Raw genomic sequence first — 24,034 nt, 5'->3', positions numbered from 1 at the left:
GGGCTGCAAAATGTCATTTTCAATCTTTTCCCCCTTATAACAAAATCATAGTTTTATTACAATAATCTGTCTCCTTCCACAAAGTCATATACTTTTGTATTTGTCATAGTAATTCCATTTCTCTTGCCAGTGACAGATTTAGGATAAGTATATGAAGATATTCTGGTCAGTGAGCTGTAATAGGGAATCTGCTGGGGGGATTCTGGGGAAAGTTTTTCACTTCTAAATAGAGATACATCGAGCCATCTTCTCTCTTTGGACTTTGTAGTGTCTAGATGTGTCAACCTGAACTATGACATCCATCTTGTCATTATTGGAGAAGCCAGTATCTAAAGAAAAAGTCCATATACTGAAGAAAACAGAGCAAAGACAGAAGAACCTCGTCATTGCAGACATTGCTAGGCAGAAATTAACCAAATCTGAAGCTTCCCTAGCTTGGAACCTCTTAATGTGATTTGCCCTATTATTTAAGCTATTTAGAGTTGGATTTTCTTTCCGCGGAAGGATTCCTAACTGACAATGTTAGTAAATGAATAACAAAGCAAACAACCTGTGCCTTTTTTTTTCCCTCTCTCATCAGACTACAGTGGAGTGTGGACAAAGGGCACATATCAACCCTGTTGTCTGTATTGGAATACAGCTGCAGTGTAGATGTTCTTTCAAGCCTCTTCTGGAAAGACTGTTTATACACTAACCTTGATAATCTCAGATCTGGGCAACAAAAACAATTTAGGATCTTACTTTTTCTGATGAAAATAATGAGACTTTCAGCCTGGCTCTACTATGCAATGCTGACATTTTCAGCACAAGGGAACAGTCTTAATAGTAATAATTTTCAGGAGACTTGAAGACATATATTGACACTGGTTATATATATAATATATATAGTGTATAATTATACACATCTTTATATATAAAAGATAATTATATATAACATATAATATTATTATAATATTTTCATACAAGTTTCAGAACTTTTACCGTTTCTACTCCCGTTCCATCTACTCAAATTCTGCTATTATGCCGAGATGCAGCTGAGATTTCATCCTTGTCATAAATATAATGCATCATGAGGTAACCTCTCTTTTCTCTAATCTCTTAATTGCCTTAGTACTTTATTTGGACATGCAATGCTTTGTGAGATCTCTGTTTATTGTTTTAAAATGTTGTTCAAATCTTTATTAAACTTTTATTTTGTTAATTGAAATTTAAAAAACTATTTTATTTTTATTCCAGTATAGTTAACATTTAAGCTTTTCATATGTCTTTCCTTTTCAACTTCATTTTAAGTTCCACAATGGCTGAATACATGTCAAAGTATCCTCACACAAGTACCTCATCTATTAGTTAATAAATTGTCGAATTATTTTTTGACAATTTTAATAAATTGTCAATTTAATTTTATTCTTAATAATTATTTATTTTTGAGAGACAGACAGAGAAACAGAGCACGAGTGGAGAAGGGCAGAAAGACACAGAATCCGAAGTAGGCTTCAGGCTCTGAACTTGTCTGCACAGAGACTGACATGGGGCTCAAACTCACAAACCGTGAGATCATGACCTGAGCTGAAGTCGGTGGCTTCACTGACTGGGCCACCCAGTTGCCTCTAAATTGTCAATTTATCAAATTATCAAATAAACAAAATGATTGTTTATTTTTTATTGTCAATTTTTAATTTAAAATGTTAAGAATGTGTAGAGAGAAGAGATTTGGCAAAGGAGTTAGAAATCTCATTAGAAATGTTCTTTGTATTTTGTTGCTAAGAACTAAACAGATTTCTTTGATTACAAAAATATCCCTCCTTTATATCCTAAAGTATATAATAATTCAGTGGTAATAGGTATAGGGAATCAAATAAAATAGGATTTGTTTAATTTTTGTAATTTATATATATGCATATATATGTATATATATATATATTTTTTTTTTTTACATTTATTTATTTTTTGAGAGACATAGACAGACTTAGCACAAGCTGGGGAGGGGCAGAGAGAGAAGAAGACACAGAATCCGAAGCAAGCTCCAGGCTCTGAGCTGTCAGCACAGAGCCTGACACGGGGCTTGAACTCACAAACCGTGAGATTGTGATCTGAGCCAAAGTTGGACGCTTAGCCAACTGAGTCACCCAGGCACCCCCAATTTTTGTTATTTTTAACAAGTTTTTATTTATTTATTTATTTATTTCTGAGAGAGAGAGGGAAAGAGAGAGCAGGGGAGGGGCAAAGAGCGCGGGAGAGAGAGAGAATCCCAAGCAGGCTCTGCACTGTCAGCACAGAGCCCAATGTGAGGCTCAAACTCATGAACTATGAGAACATGACCTAAGCGGAAACTGGATGCTAAACCGACTGAGCCACCCAGGTGCCCCTGTTTCAGTGTTTACATGAAGTTGATGTCCAAACTTTGTTTTCTCTCCCCCCTCCTCAGCACAAGGCACATTGCTTTGTGTTTCATTTGTACATAGTAAATGTTGAAACACATTAAACAATGTATACAGACTTGGGATTAGGTTCATGGGTATTTATTGTACTGTTATTTTTTTAATAGACTATTTTTTAGAGCACATTTATGTTCATAGCAAAAGTGAGATGAAGATACAAAAGTTCTTTAAGAATCTCCTGCCCCAACCCATGCATAGCTTCCCCCATTATCAATACTCTCCACTAGAATGGTACATATGTTGGTATTGATGAACCCATATTGATACATTATTGTCACCCAAAGACCATGGTTTACACTAGTGTTCACTCTTGGTGTTGTACATTTTCTGAATTTGGACAAATGTATAATGATATATATCTACCATTTTAATATCATACAGAGTAATTTCAGTGCCCTAAAATTATCTCTTCAACCCTTCCTCTCTGAACCCCTGACAACCACTGATCCTTTTACTGTCTCCATAGTTTTGATTTTTCCAGAAACATGAATATTTAACATAAACATCAGTTAACATGAACATTAAAACCCCTTTTTCATCCTACCTTCGATTAGCATAAAGAAGAAGGGTTGCATAGATGGCTTCGTCAATGGAGCATACAACTCTTGATCTCGGGGTTGTGAGTTTGAGCCCCCCGTTGTGTGTAGAGGTTACTTAAAAAATTTTTTTTAATAAAGAAATAAGAAATAAAGAAGAAACCATACCTGTGACGATGCTTCTGTATAACATAAACTATTGTACTTATGTTTACTTTTTTAATTGAAAGATGATTCACGTATCATAACATTCACCCTTCTAAAGTGTATATAGTTCAGCGGTTTGTATTGATTCACAATGTTGCACAGCCATCACCACTATCTAATTCCAGATCTTTTCATCATCCCCAAAAGGAAAAGCTAATATGAGGCCTTTTGCATCCAGGTTCTTAGCATGTTTTCAAGGTTTATCCATGTTGTTTTATGTATCAGCACTTCATTCCTTTTTGTGGCTAAATAATACTCCATCATATGGATATATCTGATTTTGTTTACCCATTCATCAATTGATAGAAATTTGAGTTGTTTCTGCTTTTTGGATATTAAGAATAATGCTCCTGTAAACCTTAGTGTGAAAGTTTTTGTGTGGACATATGTTTCCAATTCTCTTGGGTGTATACCTAGAAGTACAATTGTTGAGTCATATGGTAACCATATGTTTAAGATTGTGGGGAAGTACCAAACTGATTTCCAAAGTGGTTGCACCCTTTTATATTCCCAAAAGTAATGTATGAAAGTTTGAATTTCTCTACATTAATTCTAATTCTTGTTTTCTGTTTTTTTTTTTATTATAGCCACTTGTAAGGTGGTATCTCATTATATTTTTTTATTTGCATTTCTCCAATAGCTAATTATATTGAATGTATTTTCATGTGGTTATTTGCCATTTATATGTCTTCTTTGGAGAAGTGTGTGTTCAATTCTTTGTCCATTTTTAATTGGGTTGTCTTTTTATTGTTGAGTTATAAAAGTTCTTTATATATTCTTGGGGCACCTGGATGGCTAAGTCAGTGGAGCATGTGATCCTGACCTTGGGGTTGTGAGTTAGAGTCCCATGTTGGGTATAGAAATTACTCAAAAAATAAAATAAAATCTTTTTTAAAAAAATTCTTTAGGGGTGCCTGGGTGTCTCAGTCGGTTAAGCGTCCGACTTCAGCTCAGGTCATGATCTCACAGTTTGTGAGTTCGAGCCCTGTGTCAGGCTCTGTGCTGACATCTTGGAGCCTGGAGTCTACTTCGGATTCTGTGTCTCCCTCTCTCTCTGTCTCTCTGTGTCTCAAAAATAAACATTAAAAAAAAAGTTTAAAAAAGTTCTTTATATATTCTGGATACTAGACCTTTATCAGATCTATGATTTGTAAATATTTTCTCCATTCTGAGTGTTATCTTTTCACTTTCTTGATAGTACTCTTTGGTGCATAAAAGTTTTAAATTTTAATGTTAATTTATCTATTCTTTCTTCATTGCTTGTGCTTTTGGTGTCAGATCTAAAATATCATTCTAAATCTAAGATCATACAGATTTACACCTATAATTTCTTCTAAGAGTTTCATAATTTTAGCTCTTACTTTTAAGTCTTTGATCCATTTTTAATTAATCAATTATTTATTTGTTTATTTTAAAGTAATCTCTACTCCCAACATGGGGCTTGAACTCACAACCCTGAGATTAAGAGTCACATGCTCTACCAACTGAACCAGCCAGAGGCCCCTTTTTAATTTTTTTGATTATATATATGTACAATCTGTATATAATGGATATACAGTTGTCCAAGCACCAATTTTTTTTATCTTTTTTTTTTAAATTTTTTTATTTTTTTTTTAATTTATTTTTTTTTATTTTTTAATATATGAAATTTACTGTCAAATTGGTTTCCATACAACACCCAGTGCTCATCCCAAAAGGTGCCCTCCTCAATACCCATCACCCACCCTGCCCTCCCTCCCACCCCCCATCAACCCTCAGTTTGTTCTCAGTTTTTAACAGACTCTTATGCTTTGGCTCTCTCCCACTCTAACCTCTTTTTTTTTTTTCCTTCCCCTCCCCCATGGGTTTCTGTTACGTTTCTCAGGATCCACATAAGAGTGAAACCATATGGTATCTGTCTTTCTCCGTATGGCTTATTTCACTTAGCATCACACTCTCCAGTCAAGCACCAATTTTTGAAAAGACCATACTCTTTTCCTGTAAGTTGTCTTGGCATCATGTTGTAAATCAATTGACCAGAAATGTGTAGGTTTATTTCTGGATTTTCAGTTTGATTCCATTGATTTATGTGTGTATCCTTATGCCAGTACTACAGTCTTGATTGTTTTGGCTATTCTGGGTCCTTTGAATTTCTGTGTGAGTTGCAGCATTAGCTCATCAATTTCTACCAAAAAACCCAGCTGATATTTGGCTAGGGAATGCATTGAATCTGTGGATCAATTTGGAGAGTATTTTCATCTTAACAGTATTGAGTATTCCAATCCATGAACATGAACATGGGAACTCTTTCCATTTATTTAGGTCTTCTTTAATTTTTTTTCAGTTCTTTAATTATTGTGTCATTTTCAATGTAAATATCATGCACTTCTTTTGTAAATTTGTTCCTAAATATTTTATTCTTTTTTGGTGCTATTATAAGTAGAATTGTTTCCTTAATTTCACTTTCTATTGCTCATTGCTATCTATAGAAATACAATTGATTTTTGTATATTTATTTAGTATTCTGCCACCTTATGGAACTAACTTACTATTAGGTCTAGTTGTGTGTGTGTGTGTGTATGTGTGAAGCCTTAGAATTTGTATATACAAGATGATGTCATCTGCAAAAAGGGATATTTTCTCCTTTCCAATCTCTATGCATTTTATTTCTTTTCCTTCTCTAATTGGTCTGACTAGAACCTCAAATACAAAGTTGAATACAAGTGGTGAGAGTGGATATTCTTGTTCCTGATCTTAGGTTGAAAGCGTTCCATTTTTCAGTATGTATGATGTTAACTTTGGGGTTTTCATAGATGCACTTTGCCAGGATGAGGAAGTTCCTTCCTTTACTAGTTGAGTATTTTTTTCATTACAGGGTGTTGGATTTTGTCAAATGTTTTTTCTGTATCTGTTGAGATGATAACGCATTTTTGTGTTTGGTTCGTACGGTATAATATAGTCATTGATTCTCATAGGATAAATATCACTTGGTCATGGTGCATAATCCTTTTTATATGCTTCTGGATTAGGTATGTTAGTATACTCTTGAGGAATTTTGTGTCTATATTCATAAGGAGTATTGGTCTGTAGTTTACTTTTTTTTCTTTTGGTGTCTTTGTGTAGTTTCAGTAACAGGTTAATACTGGCCTCATAGAATGAGTTGGGAAGCGTTACCTTATCTACTTTTTGGAAGAATTTTTAAAGGATTAGTATTAATTCAAATTTAAATGTTTGGTAGAATTCACCAGTGTAGACATCCAGTTCCTGGAAAGTTTTTTTTTAATTATTATATTTTTATGTTGGATGAATGATAATCAGGTTGTTTTTTCTTTTACTTTTTTTTTAATGTTTATTTATTTTGAGAGACAGACAGACAGAGAGCAAGATGGATAAGGGCAGAGAGAGCCGGAGACACAGAATCCGAAGCAGGCTCCAGGCTCTGAGCTCTCAGCACAGACCCCAACTTGGGGCTGGAACTCATGCACCATGAGATCATGACATGAGCTGACATCAGGCACTTAACCGACTGAGGTCTCCAGCGCCCTGATAATCAAGTATTTTTAATCAGATACACAATTCTTTTTTTTTTTTTAAGTTTATTTATATATTTTTCAAGAAAGAGAGAGAGTGCGAGGGAGGGGCAGAGAGAGAGGGAAAAAGAGAGAATCTTGAACAGGCTCCACACTTCTAGTGCAGAGCCTAATGTGGAGCTCAAACCCAGGAACTGTGAGATCATGACTCCAGCTGAAACCAAGAGTTGAACATTTAACCGACTGTGCCATCCAGGTGCCCCTGGAAAGTGTTTTGATTACCAATTCTTTCTTTTTACTTGTTATAGATGTATTCAGATTTCTTTTTGGGTCAGTTTTGGTAGTTTATGGGTTTTTTGTTTGTATGGTTGTTGTTGTTGTTTCTGGAATTTGATCATCTCGTCTGGGTTATCTAATTTGTAGTCATTTAATTCTTCATAGTATTCCTGTATAATCACTTTTATTTCTCTATTGTTGGTAATAATGTCCCCTCTTTCACCCTGATTTTAGTAATTTGAGTCTTTGCTTCCTCTCTCTGTTTCTCTCTGGTTCAATCTAGCTGAAGGTTTATAAATTTTGTTAAACTTTTCAAAGATTAACTTTTGGTTTACATTGATTTTCTCTGTGGTTTTGCTATTCTTTATCTCATATGTTTCTGCTCTAATCTTTGTTATATTCTTTCTTCTGCTTTTTTGTTTGTTCTTTTAGTTTATTAAGGTGGAGGTTTAGGTCATTGATTTGTGGTCCTCTTTCTTTTCAACATAGGCATTTATAGTTTAAAATTTTTCTTTAAGTACTGCTTTTGCTGAATCCCAGAAGGTTTGGTGTGTTGTGTTTTTCTTTAATTCATTTGAAAATATTTTCTAATTTCCCTTGTGCTTTCTTCTTTGACCTATTGATTACCTAGGAGTGTAGTGTTTAACTTCCACATATGTGTGGATTTCCCAAATTTCCTTCTGTTATTGATGTTTAAAGTTTTTTTTAAGTTTATTTATTTATTTAAGCAATCTCTACAACCAACATGGAGCTTGAACTCATGACTCATATCAAGAGTCGCACACTCTTCCTACGGCGCCAACCAGACACCCCTGTTAATTGATTTTTAATTTCATTACATTGTAGTTAGAGAACATATTTTGTATGATTTTAATACTTTCAATTTATTGAGACTTGTTTTATGGCCTAAGATATGATGATAGACCGTATCTTAGGCCATAAAGATAGGCCTATCTTAGGCCATTTGTATTTGTTGCATCCATGTTGAAAGTAGGGTATTAAAGTCCAACTATTATCGTTGAATTGTCTATTTCTCCCTCAATTCTGTCAGTTTTTGCTTCATCTATTATTAAATCTTCGTGTATTATTAGGTCCATATATCTTTATTAGTGTTATGTCTTCTTGATGGGCTGATGCTTTTACCATTATAAAATATGCTTCTTTGTCTCTAGTAACATTTTTTATCTTAATTAGTAATAATTTATGTAAATATTTAATATACATTCAACTCTACATTTAAATGTATGCCCTCTTAATATAGGAGTAAATGATGCAGTCAAGTAAAAATTATAAGTTCCTTTTTTTAAAAATGTTTATTTATTTATTTTAAGAGAGAGAGAGAACAGCAAGAGAGGGGCAGAAAGAGAGGGAGAGAGAGAATCCAAGCAGGCTCCACACTGTCAGTGCAGAGCCCAATGTGGGGCTTGATCTCATGTAGCATGAGATCATGACTGAGCTGAAATCAAGAGTCAGAAGCTTACCTGACTGAGCCACTCAGGGGCCACAAAAATTATAAGTTCTAAAGATTATTGATGGTATTTGTTCATTTTATTATTTTTTATGCATTTATTTTTTATTTTTAAATATTTATTTATTTTGAGAGAGCGAGAGTGCAAGCAACCAGGGGAGGGGCAGAGAGAAAGAGAGAATCCTAAGCAGGCTCCACACTATCAGCACAGAGTCCAATGTGGGGCTCGATCTCACGAACCATGACATCAGGACCCAAGCCGAAATCAAGTTGGACGCTTAACCAACTGAGCCACCCAGGCACCTTTGCTTAACTTATTTTATATATATTGCCATGCACATAGATTCAATATTCGGTTCTTAGCATATTTTTCTGGGCACCAAATACATATAAGACCCAGGAAGTACATTATATGCATCAGGCACACTCCTACCTTAAATAGCTTATAATCAAATTGACAAACCAGGACACAAAGAAAGTGTGGAGTAATAGACTGATTCTCAAACTTAAAGTGCATAAAATTCCACTTGCTAGACCCGTTAAAAATCAGTTTCCAAAGCCATACTTTCAGAGATTTTGACTTAGTAGCTTCAGTTTAGAGCTTTATAATCTTAATTTTTGACAAGTTCTTCAGATTGATCCTGATCGTAGATATAATGAAAGTCTCTACTGGAGAACATTGTGGAGTGCAGAGAGTGACATTTTTGTGTTCCTTTGGACTCTAGTGCCATGAGAAATGGGCCTGTGGTAGGAGCATGAAAGCCCAGATTCATTCAAATTATCCTACTAATGGTAACAGTGAATATGGAGACAATTAAATAGAAGGATGTTAAAGAGTAGCTTTCATAGGGTTTGGTGACTGCTTAGATGGTGGATGATACAGAAGAAGAAAAAGTCAAGGACGACAGTAACTTTCCTGATTTAAGTGATTCCCATCTCCTGTTAGCTCTATTACTGATTTTCTAAATTCCACATTTTTTAAGTGAAGATAATGGTATCTAACTCATTGCATTGTTATGAAGTGTAAATAAATTAGGGTGGTTAATAGATACTCAATAAATAGTTTTCTGAAAGAAGTTTAACAACAATAGAAGGTAGCATATGGTTAGTGTTTAATGAGGGACTGGCAAACTATAAGAATTGGAGAAGAGCTTTAAAACTTAAAAGAGTTAATTGTTTAATCAAGAAAATATATGTATCTTTGTATAATAACATACATATTTGTGTATATATGACTCGTTTAAGAAAGTCTTAAAATAGTGGGGGCGTGCCTGGGTGGCTCAGTCAGTTACTCTTGATCTCAGCTCAGGTCTTGATTTCAGGGTCATGAGTTCAAAACCCTTTATTCACATGCTGGGTGTGAAGCCTACTTAAAACAAACAAACAAACAAATTAATTAATTAAATTTAAAAAGAAAGTCTAATAGCGCTCAAATCACCTGGTTGGCTCAGTCGGTAGAATTGTGACTCTTGGTCTCAGGGTTGTAAGTTCAAGCCCCATATTGGTGTAGAGATTCCTTTAAAATAAAATTAAAAAAAAAAAGTCTGATAGTGCTAAGATGCTATTTCCATTTGCCTAGTTTTTGTTGCACTTGTTGGCAGCTTTTCCTCTAGTTGTCTCAACTCCATTTCCTATGTGGTTAAATTTAACTTCCATTTTTCTGCTCCATCTCTACTGGTTACTCTCTAGGCCTGCTGTACAACTGTTGCCCTGTGACTACTCTTTGCATTTCCTGAGAATACCTTTTACTTTTTTCCTGTATAAGATTTATGATTCCTGGATCTGTAACTTTTCTTTCATTTAGCTCCTTGTTTGGGTCTTCCAATAGCTTTTTGGAAAAGTGTGAATTTTTGAGACCTTGCATAGCTGGGAAAATCCTTTCACTTAGAAGAAATTGCTTCATTGTTTCCCAATTTCCAGTGTTATTATTGAGAAGGTTGATGCCATTCTGGTTTTCAATCTTTTCAATATGTCCTGCTTTTAATTTCTGGGAACTTTTAAGATCTCCTTTTGTCTTTGATGTTGTGGAATTTCATGATATAAGCTGATGTGGTTTTCTTTTATTTTTGCTGGGCAACTGACATACACTTCAATCTGTAAACTCATGCCCCCTGGGTGTGAGAACTTTATTTATATAATTTATTTTATAATTTTTTTTATACTACAGTTTTCTTTGTTTTCTCTCCATATAATTCCTGTAATTTGTATGTCCCATCTCCTGGATTAATCTTAAAGACTCCTCAAATTATCTATTGTCCATCTCTTAGCTTTTTGCTGTGCTGTCTGGAACATTTCCTTAATGTTATCTTCCAATTCTTTTTTCTTTTCTTTTCTTTTTTCTTCAGGTTTTATCTTTAAGTAATCTCTATGCCCAATGTGGGGCTTGAACTCATGACTCTGAGAGCAAGAGTCATATGCTCTTCTGACTGCCCCTCTTTTATTGTATTTTTAAAATTTGGTTGTTATAATTTTAACTTCTAAGAAAGCCTGTTTTTGTTTCAGTGTTCCTTTTTAAAAAATATGATCTTGGGGTACCTTGGTGGCTCAGTCGGTTAAGTGTCAGACTTCAGCTCAGGTCATGATCTCGAAGTCTGCGAATTCGAGCCCTGTATCAGGCTCTGTGCTGACAGCTCAGAGCCTGGAGTCTGCTTCAGATTCTGTGTCTCCCTCTGTCTCTGCTCCTCCCCCACTCATGCTCTGTCTCTCTGTCTCTCTGTCTCTGTCTCTCTCTCAAAGATGAATAAACATTAAAAATTTTTTTTAATATGATCTTGTTCTTCTTTCATAAATGCAATAGCTTTTCTCTCATCATAGACTTTCTTATTTATTTCTTGCTGGTTTATTTGTTTTATTTTCTTTGTTTCATATTGGAGACTTTTATCAAGTATATGGGAAACCTTTAAGGTTTGTTCAGTTTTAATAGCAGACATCAAACTAATTGGAAGGTCAATGTGAGGAGGTAGCATTTACTGATTAGAAGGGTTCATTATAGAATGATTTAGTGGTCAAACAGCTTTTAAAAAATTTTTTTAATGTTTATCTATTTTTGAGAGAGAGAGAGAGCACGCAAGCAGGGAGGGGCAGAGGGACAGGGAGACAGTGGATCAGAAGCAGGCTCTGTGCTGACAGCAGACAGCCCGATGTGGGCCTTGAACTCATGAACCACGAGATCTGACCTGAGCTGAAGTTGGATGCTTAACCGACTGAGCCACCCAGGTGCCCCTCACCTGGCTTTTTTTTTTTTTTTTTTTTTTTTTTTTTTTTACCGAAGTTACCCCCATATTCAAAATTTACAGGTCTTTTTTTTTCTGGGACGTTTCAGCTTATCTTTCAGTCTTTTGGGGAGGGCATATAAAACACTGCCAGTGTTATGAAAGGGGCATGGGGAGAGACCTTTGGTTATCAATTCCCCTATCTTCTGGTGGCACCTTACCCTAGCACTCCACTATGCCTGGTTATCTGAGCCTAGTACTCCTAGTACACTGTGCCTGGTTATAGAGCCCCTTGTGTTTAATTCTTCCATAGATGCAGATGGGTTCATGACTACTATTTATGTAGTCTTTGATACAATTCCCTTGGTTTTGGCCCCATTCCTTACCCCTACCTTCTGTAGTACTTGGTACTTCACATTCTTGAACCTTTCTGGGGTTCTGTTTGGTTACTTGACTTGCTTCTTGTTACTTTCTCCTTCAAGGAGCCCTTTCTACGCTCTGTTTAGTCAGTTACTGCTGTTCTATCTTTGTCTCCCAACTTAAAATATTATGGCTCTGGGTTACAGAGAGCCAGAGTTTGCATTTTTATTTTTTATTTTTGTTTTAGAACAATTCCAGAAAAGGAAGGAAGCAGAAACATCTTTAATCTCTCATCCTGTAACTGGAAGTTAATTTAATTTTCCCAAGTGATGTTGTGGCTTCTTATCTCACTGGATAGTTTCAGCTAGCTATATCAGCCACATCGCTGGATGTAATGACTTCGTAAAATAAATAAACTGAATAGATAATAAATACATAAATTAAATAAATTAATTAAATTAAATAAAAATAAGTCCTAGTCACTTTGTGCTATTCAAAAATCGGGAGAAATGTTCACAAAAAGATGGCTTCTCTTGGCTTCTTAGGCAAGTTACAATTTGGCTGTATAGTCTGTTGGCATTTTAGTGCAAACAGTATTGGTCCCACTTTTCTGTCCTAAGATGCTCTGTTCTTTACATAAACAGCAGTAGAAGCAGTTGTTCTCTTCTACTCTGAGAGTGATTATCTCTTAGTGGTAAGTGGAGTGATTCATTCTCCTATACATCTTAGAGGAGACTTTATTATCTGTGGGGGATACAGTGTGGGGAGAGGAGAGCTCTAGCAATGTGTCAGGTATTACACATGCTGAACTGGCATAAAAAGAAGCAACCTCTTCCCCCACTGCAATTTTAAATCCTGGAAGTAACACCCCACATCTAAGGCTGTGAGAAATCACATTATTCATAACAAGGACCATGATTCACATGAACGGAACAAAATGGAATTATCAAAAATAGATTCTGTAGATTAGTCTGTAGCAAAAATATCTTCTGACTTAGCTTATGAATTGGCTATAATCACAGGAAGGATGATTCCATTGAGGTTTTACCACCTTCTCCTCCACCTTGACTGAATAACCTTTATACTTCTCCCATGGCACATCTTTGTAGGTCAGGGTATTTGGAAAACTGATTTTGACATGACGCCTCCCTCCTCTTTTTTTTTTTCTCATAGTCTTTAAAAAAAAAAATGAGACTCACTTAAAACATACCTTGTGTTAATTCTACTCGTTTCATTGGTCACCTTGAATTATTGAGCATTTTTCATTTTTATGCTTTCTATATTGACCCACTATTATTTTTAGCAGTGATGATTATGATAACCTGCAGAGTGGGCTAGAAGGGCTTCACATTTGATGGAATTTGAATTCCTGCCAGAGCTATTATTTGTTTCAAATATGAACAATATGATTACAGTCCTTTTACCTGGGCAGTTTTCTACTTCTATTGATTTCCTGCCTCTCCAAGATTAATAAATTCTTTTTAGGGAGTAGTAAACAGAAAAGGGCAGTTCCTTTTGATAACTATCACTGTATTATGTATACACACACACAGTATTGCATAACTGATGCTCAAGGAATTGTGTGAGATGTTTTAAGAGATCCGAAGATGAGAATGTCAGATGCTTTCAGCTGCAAGTAACAATGATGAAGACATCTGAAGACATTATTAAATACAAAGACATTTATTGTTTTGCTAAAAAGATATCCAGAGGAAGGCCATTTCCTGGATTGGTACAATGGCTCAATGATGCTTTTAGCTCAGCCATCAACAATGGGTTGGGTTTTTTCTTAATGCTCTAGATATCATGTCCTTATATAATCACATCTAATGGCAGAAGAACGGCAGTTTTTCCTCATCTACCTCTTTTTTTTTTTTTTTTAGGACTTTTTTAAAGTTTATTTATTTATTTTGAGAGAGAGCATGGGGGAGGGACAGAGAAACAGGGAGAGGAGAATCCCAAGCAGTCTCGGTGCTGTCAGCTCAGAGCCCAACTCCAGGCTGGAACCTATGGACCGAACCATGAGATCGTGATCTGAGTGGAAAACTTCACTGACTGAGCCATCCAGGTGCCTCTAATGATCCCTTTAAAATTGTTTAAAGAAAACTGTTCCAGATACTTTTGATTTGGAGCTGCCAAAGCTGTCCTCTCTCGTTGTCCCAAATTTTTAGTCACAAATCTGTTCTGAGCATCTTTTTCATAAGTGGTGTTAAGGAATGTAGTATCAATTTACATAGTGTGATTTTTTTTTTCAAGTCGGCGCCACACCCAGCATGGAGTCCATCGCAGGGCTTGAACTCACAACCTGGAGATCAAGACTTGAGCTGAAATCAAGAGTCAGACACTTGGGGCGCCTGGGTGGCTCAGTCAGTTGAGCGTCTGACTTCGGCTCAGGTCATGATGTCACGGTTAGTGAGTTCGGGGCCCCACATCGGGCTCTGTGCTGACAGCTTGGAGCCTGGAGCCTGTTCAGATTCTGTGTCTTTCTCTCTCTCTGCTCCTCCCCCCCACACACCCTGTCTCTCTCTGCCTCTCAAAAATAAAGAAAACTTATTTAAAAAAAAAAAAAAGAGTCAGACACTTAACCAACTGAGCCACTTAGGCGTCCTTACATAATGTGATTTTAGGTGATGTTCTCTTCCTCCAAAATGCTCTCGCCCTTCCATCTTCACATGCCCAAATCTCATTCATCCTTTAATGAAAGCTAAAAATAATGCCTCCCATTTATTTCATTTATTCAGCAAATAACTGTCGCGTGCTTATTACGTCAAGCACTCTGCAAGTGTTGGGTATACAAGACATGAGCTCTGACCTCATGGAGCTTACAGTCAGGTGTGGAACACTGACAATTAACAATAATAATTAAGCGATAGGGAAGAATAAGGTACAAGCAGAGGACAGGTAGAAGTATTTACACTGTTGGTGGGGATGGAGCAGACAGAGAATTCTTCTTGAAGACTTGAAAGATGATACTTAAAGGATGAGTAGGAATTGGAGAGAGAAAGGGAGGGGAAAGTGTTTATGGTAAGGAGAAGAGTGCATAAGAAATCATGGAGCAGAAAGTGTTGGTGAAAGCACTCTGGAAAAAGGCCTCTTTAATTCCTCCTCCCTGCCCACCCCCGCAAGTAACTTTCCATTTGATGAACCCCATGCACTTGATACACAATTTTTAGACCATAAGATCTCTGAAGGCAATACATATGACTTATACACAGTACTGGATAAATATGAGTGCAACTTCGGAGAAGAGTGAGGCTGTGTATGTGTCAATGCAAAATGCTAGCTTAAATATTGAAACAGCTAAGGGAAGAGGTGGATTATACCACATCTCTCTTCAAAATAAGAAAAGCATCACCTGTCTAGGTGACTACAGGGACCAGGGAGGCAACAGGGAGGAATTGATTCATAAAGTTCTGGAGGAAGTACAAAGTAATTATAGCTCCAATCCTCAGATGTTACTTTAAAAGCTATTTCAGGAAATATAATGAAAACCTGGTACCCATCAGGAAGAAAAAATAGCCACTCACTTATGTTTGCAAGAGGTTTTCTTTTTGAATATTCTCTTGGCGTGGGCTGCTCTTGGTGTGTGCCACGGTTCTGGGTTACTGGTGGGGAGGGCCCAACCAGACCTGACAAGCTACTTTTAAATCAAATATTAAAAAAACCCAACAACACACAAAACATAAATGTCCATATCATGACTTGGGTTTTTATCATTTATTTGTTTATTTTCCACTTCATTAAAAACATTTTTTTAACGTTTATTTATTATTGACAGACACAGAAAGACAGAGCATGAGCAGGGGAGGGGCCTAGAGATGGGGAGACACAGAATCTGAAGCAGGCTCCAGGCTCTGAGCTGTCGGCACAGAGCCTGATGCAGGGCTTAAAATCACAGACTGTGAGATCATGACCTGAGCCGAAGTCGGATGCTTAACCAACTGAGCCACCCAGGCACCCAATTTTCCACTTCATTTAAAATTTTTTTTTTCAACGTTTATTTATTTTTGGGACAGAGAGAGACAGAGCATGAACAGGGGAGGGGCAGAGAGAGAGGGAGACACAGAATCGGAAACAGGCTCCAGGCTCTGAGCCATCAGCCCAGAGCCTGACGCGGGGCTCGAACTCACGGACCACGAGATAGTGACCTGGCTGAAGTCGGACGCCCAACCGACTGTGCCACCCAGGTGCCCCGTCCACTTCATTTTAGAGGTGTGTTCCAAAATCCTTTTGCCACTTGGCTGTGAGGAACCAAAAGTGAGTAAATTTTGATAGGGAAGGAGGTTTGGAGATACAGCTATTGTCTTGATAGGCCAGAATAGACAGTATTTTGAGTTCTCATAGAAAGCCCCCCTTAATTTATGTCTCTCCTTAATTCTAGTTCAGCAATTCATCACTGAGTTTGAGATGGTGCTTGTTTGATCCTGTAAGATTTTATTTTGTTGTTAACTTGGGAAGTATTTTTGATAGTTTTTTCTTTAAAGTAATCTCTACTCCCAACATTGGGCTTGAGCTCACAGCTCAAGATCAAAAGTTGCATGCTTTATTGAATGAATCAGCCAGGTTGTCACTCCCCATTTTTTTTTTAAATGTGTATTTATTTTGAGAGACAGAGAGAGACAGACAGAGTGCGAGCAGGGGAGGAGAAGAGAGAAAGGGAGACACAGAATCCGAAACAGGCTCCAGGCTCTGAGCTGTCAGCACAAAGCCTGAGGTGGGGCTTGAACTCACGAACCATGAGATCATGACCTGAGCCGAAGTCAGACGCTTAACCAAGTGAGCCACCTCAGCGCTCCTTCCACGTTTTTTTGATACTAGTTTTTTAAAAGTGTCCTCCTCGAGGATAGAGATTACATTTTTGGATGCTGTCCCATAGTGTGGTGAGATGTGGATGCTGAATTCTTTAATTTGGTGATTCTTAACTTTTTGTTTATGTTTTATTAATATACTTTATTTTTTTAGGTTTTTAATTTACAGAAAAACCGAGCAGTCCCCATATGAACTCTCCTTCCCCAGTTACCTTTATTATTAATATCTTATGTTAGTATGAAACATTTGTTATAATTAATGAACCAGTATTGATACACTGTAATTAACCAAAGTCCATATTTATTCAGATTTATTTTAGTTTTTGCCTAAAGTCCTTTTTCTCTCCCAGGATCCCATTCAGCTTAAAAGCCTATGCTGAGTTGTCCTGTTACTTACATCTACATTATACCTAGTTGTCGGGTCTCCTGAGGTTCTTCTTGGCTGTCACATTAACCTTCATTTTTTGAGTCATAAACTGGATTGAAAATCTGATGAAAGCTATGGATCCTCTCCACAGAAAAATGCACCTGCTTCAGAGGTCTAATTTAAGGGAGGTCCACCCATAACTGATTCAGAAACCTAGCCTCAGGAGGAAAAGGTGATCTTTAAAATATTTCTTCCCTCACACTCAGGCTCAAGGTCAGGCTCTACCTTTAATTTGTTGTGTGACCTTTTTGCATAGCTGTTTTCCTACTTGGACCTCAGTTTCACCATCTGTGAAATGAAGGGTTTGATTTACATGATGTCTAAATCCTTTTCTAGCACAGTGGAAGGTGGGCGTCACCCACAAAGGAACAAAGGCTGTTAACACACCAAGCCAGGTCAGGGAAGTGGAATGGCTTATCAATAATGAGGTCGCAGAGGTTCAATGGGGGAAAAAGACATAACCTAGGTTCCACTTTATGGCTTCGTGGATTTTGTAAGTCATTTCCTTCTGAGGAAGGTTTGAGGTTCAATTTCCTCATCTGCAAAAACGTAGAGGCTCTGCTTCTGGTAGTTATGAAACTCCTGGGAGCAACAGTGAGGAATTATGATAAGAAAAAAAAATGGAGTAGGTGGGTGGGTGCACGGGTGAAGGGCAGATTTAAGGAATACGAGGCAGGGCTGAGGGTTCTGGAGAAGAGAAACCCAGTAGACACCTTAGGGATCTCACACCACACGCGCACCGTGCTGGGGTCAATTCAACCTAGGTGCCGGCCCCGCCTCCTTCCTCCCCACGCTTCCCCTCCCCTCCGGCTGCGACGCGCCACACTTCGCATGGTAGTCACCGTGAGTCGCTTTCCATAGCGCTAGGGCCGCGCGCGTTCTCGCGCCGCCACCTCACTGCCATCTCTGCCCGCCTTTGGCCCTTTCCGATTGGCTCTCACGTTAGTGACGTACATGCTCCTTATTCTACCCCCGTCACTTCCCCAGGGTTCCGCCCCGCCTCCCCCTTACTTCTCCCGATTGGCGTGGCAACCTAACCTGCCCTGGTCTCCGCTGTGAAGGAGAAGCCGGGAGAGCAGGCTAAACCAGGAAGGCGCTGGCTTGTGGCGCGCACGCGCACGCACGCACGCCGGCGGCCGGAGGGGCGGCACGCTCGCGCCCGGGCTCGCCGCGCGCCGCGCCAGAGGCTCGCGCACTCAGCAGGTTGGGCTGCGGCGGCGGCAGCTGTGGGAGCTGAGGCGCAGCGCGTGAGAGGTCCCAGACGCGTCTGCGGCTCCGGTTCCGCCACCTTCCTCTTCTCTCACCCCAGTCTCGGTGCCGGGTGCTGAGAAGGGAACGGCGCTAGCCTTGGTAACTTAGAGCCCACCCTTGGCTGCTTCCGACACCGCCATCCTTCCTTTCCCAGCCGCGGGCCTCTCGGTGCTAAGGCGACTCTGCGGGGAGGCGGCGGCGACGGCTGCCTGTCTGTGGGGAGGAGTCCTGCCCTCCAGTCTTGCTCCGCCGCCGGGCCCTGCAGGGTCCAAGAGAGCTCGGCGCCGGTCCTTCCTCTCACCTTTTTCGTCAGCCGATTGGTGCAGCGTCGGTCCGAGAGGTCTCTGGGCTGAGGCGGCGGCAGCTCCTTCGGCTTCATCATGTCCGCGGGCGGAGACTTCGGGAATCCGCTGAGGAAATTCAAGCTGGTGTTCCTGGGGGAGCAGAGCGGTGAGTGCGCGGCTCCCCCACTCCTGGCAGCTGGCCGCGGCTTCCCCGCACCGCCCCCAGTGCGGCCCTTCTGTCCGCGAAGGCTCTCTCTACCGGCCTCGCGTTTACGCTCGGTGGTAACCCCCAGCCCTGCCCGGTGTTTGCTGACCTCTGTTAGCCACCGGCTCCTCTTCGTCTGGATCCGTCGGTCAGATTTTTGACCCTTCCGTCCCCGGTTCAGACGTCTCCTTCCACCACCTTCCCCCCAACCCCCCCCCCCCCCCCCCGCCGCAGCCCGGGCCTCTCCCGTCGGTCTGCCCCCTCCCCCCAGTCCTCACCCCGCCCAGCCCCAGCCTGCTGTCCATCCCTTTATTCCTCCCGTCTCCGTCGTCTCACCAACCGTAGCCCCCTTCCTTGAGCCCCACCCTTATCTTTGCTTTTATTCCAGTTCGTCAGCTCTGTGATGGCCCACCCTGGGAAGCCCCACTCCGGGAAGCCCCGCTCCCGGGAGCCGACCCTCTTCAACCTTGGACTAGGAGGGTGGGGGGATTAGGGCGTTGTTTTCCTTAGAGGCTTGGCCCTGGGATATGCGGATCTTATGGGAGGTGGGAAATGGGGGGTCGTAGAAATTCTTGGATGGTTTTCCCTTGGGTGGGGAATTAGTTTGGAAGATATATGTCTGAATTGGAGGCGACTTGAGGATGGAGTGGTTGGGGAGTAAGAGGGGTGGTGGCGGCAGTGGTGATTTTTGTTTCTTGGGTTAGGCTGAGGCTTGTTGGAAAACCTCATTTTCTTCTCATGACTTTGAGCCCTGACAATTCTTCTGGCACTGTTGATGCTTTGCCGATCTCTGCCAGATGCTATGTCATGATCGTTTTACTTGGAATTTTTCACATCTCACCTCTCCTCCTTTCAACATGAAGCAGTGTCTGATTCTCTTTATGGTGGTGCAAACGGGGATTACCGGGGAAATGTTAATTATTTCATTTCTTCTGAGTGTTTTCAACATATAAATATATTTAGGATTCCTGTGAGAGAAGGCCTGAGAATAACGAACATCTTTGTTTTGTAGGATTTCCTTAGGGGCTAGGGAGTAATGGAGTAGAGTAGAATAGATTCATCATCTGGTTATCTAAATTAGATTTCAATATGTAATGCCGTTTCAGCTAAATGACCCTTTTATGCTTAATATTCCGCAGTATATGATGAGTAGCGTGATCTTACTTACCTGGTCAGGCTTCTGCTGTCGCTTACTTTGTATTACATACAGGATCATAGTTTTGTGATGGCTTTCTCCAAAATAACTTCTTGTGGTGATTCCAATTTTATGCTGAATTATGAAACTTGGCACTCGACAATTTAGAGATTATCATCCTTTTTTGTTTTTCTTACATTTTTCATGACCATCTTTAAAATTCACACATTGAGAGGTTAGTTCCTTCTAAATCATCATTGAGTTACCTGCTAGGTACCTTAGATTAGGCTGTAGGGAAGAAAATTTCTTTTGATTGGAAAGCAGATAACTGATATAAATTCAGAGCTTTTACAACTACCTTGAACTGTTTATACTAATATATATGGCATTGAAGTAGATTAACGTTAGTTGCAAAATTGCTTCTAGTTGGAGCTGAGAAATCACTTCTCTCTTTTCATATATAATCTTTGCCTCTTCCTTCCTTATCAAGGAAAAGGATAGTCTCCTCTTTGCTTATGAATATTCCTGAAGCATGTATAAACTTGTTTCTTTAAGTAATTTGGTAAGACCTGTGAGCGTGAACCCAGTCTAGGTGTTTTATGGCACTTTTAGGACAATGCCATGTGTAAAATATAGTGTATTCGTCATTATTGATAAATAGGATCTAAAGTGCTTATTGTGCACTCTAGGGATGTTATTGCCGGCCTTATGTTGTGATGAAGAACTATTTAGTTTGCATGAAGAAACCTTTAATCTCTGCCCTAGGAAGGTTTTAGTATGAGTAGAGATCATAAGTTCGATATTTGAAGGTTTCCTTTGAATTCCTTGAGTATTTATGTTCTAAATGACATTGCAGAGTTCCGTGGCTTCTCATTTTTTACTTTATTTAAGTCTTGACAATGACCTCCCTGTAGTTCCTGAAGTCATCTTAGATTTTTTTTAATAGACTATTTTTTAGAACAATTTTAGATTTACAGAAAAATTGAGAAGATTGTGCAGAAGGTTCCCATATAGCCCCACCCAGTTTCCCCAGTATTCCTCGGTGTTCTTAACATCTTAAATTAGTATGGTACTTTTTTATAATGAATGAACCAATATTGATGTATTATTATTAACTAAGTCCATAGTTTATTCAGATTTCTTTTCATCTTTTTTTGTTTCAGGATTCAGTTCAGGATACCACATTACGTTTAGATGTCAGTGTTTCTTTAGGCTCCTCTTAGATATTTTCTAAAGTATTGTATTTACATGCTTTTTAACTCTGGAACTGTGGGGTTAATTATCTTTTAAGGCTGCTATAATGCTAAGTAATGCCATCCGATAGCTTTGACAGTGAAAGATTGATCTCTGTTTTCCTGGGCAGTGTCTGTAGTTTTCTTATGCATTAGTAAAGGTCTTTGGAGCCCATGTCATCTTGATGTAACTCTTCATGAATTATTTATTTTTAGGTTTTACAGTTCCACAATTCAGCTTTCAAAAACTAATCTGTGGCAAAGCATTTACCACATTTATAATTCTTATTTGTATGTGTGTGTGTGTGTCTGTTACCCACAGCAGAACGTAAGTCCCATGAAGATTACAACTTATTTTGTTCATTGTATCCCCAGTGCCTAGCATAGCACCAGGCTCGTAGGTACCAGAAATATTTGGTAAATGAATGATGGTTGAATCTACTAGGAATCAAAGCTAGTAGCCTGTATTAGTCTTTGCTGTGGTGGAATCTATGTTTTATTTTTCCCATAGGCACTTAGTAGTTTAACAATAACATTTTATACTTACATTAGTTGATTGTATGCTGGGATACTTTAGATTCTTGGGGTTGGGAAGCAGGGAACCTGCTTTTTTTTTTTTTTTTTTTATAACTCTTGCCATTTTGCTAAAAAAAATAATAATAATGAGACCAGGATTTTGCATTTTTTGGGGGGTAGGTTGAGAAGAATTAGTTTTGTTTAGTTAAAGCTATTGTTAAATTGTTTGCTATTAGCGTAGAACCTAAAAGTATGTCAAATGTTATTAAAGATGTGTTCATGGAACTGATTTGGAGTTAAGTAGACTTCTGTTTAGCTTATCAAAAATAAAGCTTCTGTGCTTTGTAATGAAGATGAGTTGTTTTTCAGTATATGAAGTGTCAGAGCAAGTTAATGATACTAGTCTTGGTAATCTTTGTAACAAGTCTTAGCGTTTATATTTCAGTAGTATACGTGATTTAATGAAGGAATGTTGGAGTATACAATTTACAGCCGAAGTTTCCTTAAGAAATCTCTTTTATTGCTACCTCTGGCTGCTGTCTTGAAATGCTGAGGCACTTTTAGGAATGCATTCATGGTTTATAGTGGAAGATATTACTACAAACAAATGTTACAAATAGGGTTACAAATTAGGGAATATCTCAGGTAGAAGCACATATTTGGCCTAGTGCTGCTTATTTTTTCATTCTATGTTACTCTTTTTACATCAGGTCTTTTGAATTATAACATGCTAGATAGGGAAAATGTGTCTTTCCATCAGGGATCAGGAGTACTGAACAGTTTAGATTGGCTAGATCAGTGATCTTAAACTTTTCTTCTCAAGATACCGTTACCTGTTATGCTTTTACAAATTGTTGAGGCCCCTGAAGAACTGTTCATATGGTTTATATCAATATTTATTGAAAATTAAACAAAATTTAAAAATACTTAATTCATTTAAAAATAAAAATAATTAAACCCATTACATGAAAGAACTATTTTGCAAACAAAAATTTAGTGAGAGAATGGCATTGTTTTACAAATTTGCAAATCTCTTTAATGTCTTCGACTCATGAGAAAATATCTGGATTCTCAGATCCTTCTCCATTCAATCTATTGTAATGTCACGTGTCATATAGGCTCTGGGAAACTCCACTGTACACTCATGAGAGAACGAGAGTGAAAAAAGCCAAATAACAATATTATGAAAATGGTTTGACTCCCAGGAGGGTATTGGACCCTCTACTGAAGAGTCCTGGGGATCCTGGTGGTCAGTAGACCACACTTTGAGAACTGCTGGATTAGATGATAATAAGCCATTTGTACCATGGAGCTTCATACTGCAAGTTAGGGCAGTCAAAGAGAATGTTTTCCAGATCTGGTTTTGGAGCCTTAAAACTAAACAGTAGAGCTAGTGATTAAGAGCAGAGTCTGGGTTTCATATTTTAGCACTGGCCACTGGCTTTGGGCAAATTATTTGACTTCTTTGTGCTTCAATTTCCTTCTCTAAAGGTAATAGGAACTATAATACAGAGTTATTGTGAAGATTAAATTAGTTAATAAATGTGAAGCATTTACAAGAGTGCCTGGCACGTGGGAAGTGCTCAAACTATTTAAAAAAAAAATTTTTTTTAATGTTTATTTTTGAGAGAGAGACAGAACGCGAGCAGGGGAGGGGCAGAGATAGAGGGAAACAGAATCTGAAGTAGCTTTAGCCTCTGAGCTGTCAGCACAGAGCCTGACCTCGAACCCATGAACCAAACCCATGAACTGCAAGAGCTGAAGTTGGGTGCTTAACCTACTGAGCCACCCAGGCACTCCATGCTTGGTAACTATTTTAATTTAACACATGTGCATGTAAAACTATGCTGTCAAGTGATTTGATAGAACATAAGCTTAAATTTACATTTTATCATAAAAGAAATATTGCATATAATATCTAAAACAATACAGTGTAATAAGTGCAGCTGCTTAGAAAAATAGAGTTAAAAGGTATAAAGAAGTGACAGGAGCATGGGGTTTCAGGGAAGACACATTATAAATGACTAATAATTTAAGTACTTTGAGCTGAAATTCTTGAATTAGAACATTACAGAATTGGAGGAGACTTTCAGAATTCATCTAATCCATTTCTCTTAGGGCTTTAAACTGGATAACTTTCCCCCCCTCTATTTTTAATAGGTAATACAAA

At 38.5% G+C, this 24,034-nt stretch overlaps 1 protein-coding gene across 2 annotated transcripts in view; it reads left to right on the top strand.

Annotated features, from left to right (window-relative positions):
- Positions 1-18,285: 18,285 nt before the first annotated feature.
- The window catches only part of RAB6A (RAB6A, member RAS oncogene family), an 85,408-nt gene continuing 79,659 nt past the window's right edge, over positions 18,286-24,034 (top strand). The window contains exon 1 of one of the 2 annotated variants that reach the window (XM_019449768.2): positions 18,286-18,942. In XM_019449768.2, coding sequence (XP_019305313.1) covers positions 18,873-18,942 — 70 coding nt within the window. In that variant the 5' untranslated portion in view covers positions 18,286-18,872. The remainder of the gene's footprint in view (positions 18,943-24,034) is intronic. The other variant, XM_019449767.2, reaches the window with a different exon arrangement.

This window comes from Panthera pardus, unplaced genomic scaffold (genome assembly GCF_024362965.1).
Source record: "Panthera pardus isolate Hobbes unplaced genomic scaffold, ASM2436296v1 HiC_scaffold_12, whole genome shotgun sequence".
Lineage (NCBI taxonomy): Eukaryota > Metazoa > Chordata > Mammalia > Carnivora > Felidae > Panthera > Panthera pardus.
The sequence above is the reverse complement of the archived record's forward strand: the minus strand, read 5'-3'. Positions and strand labels throughout refer to the sequence as shown.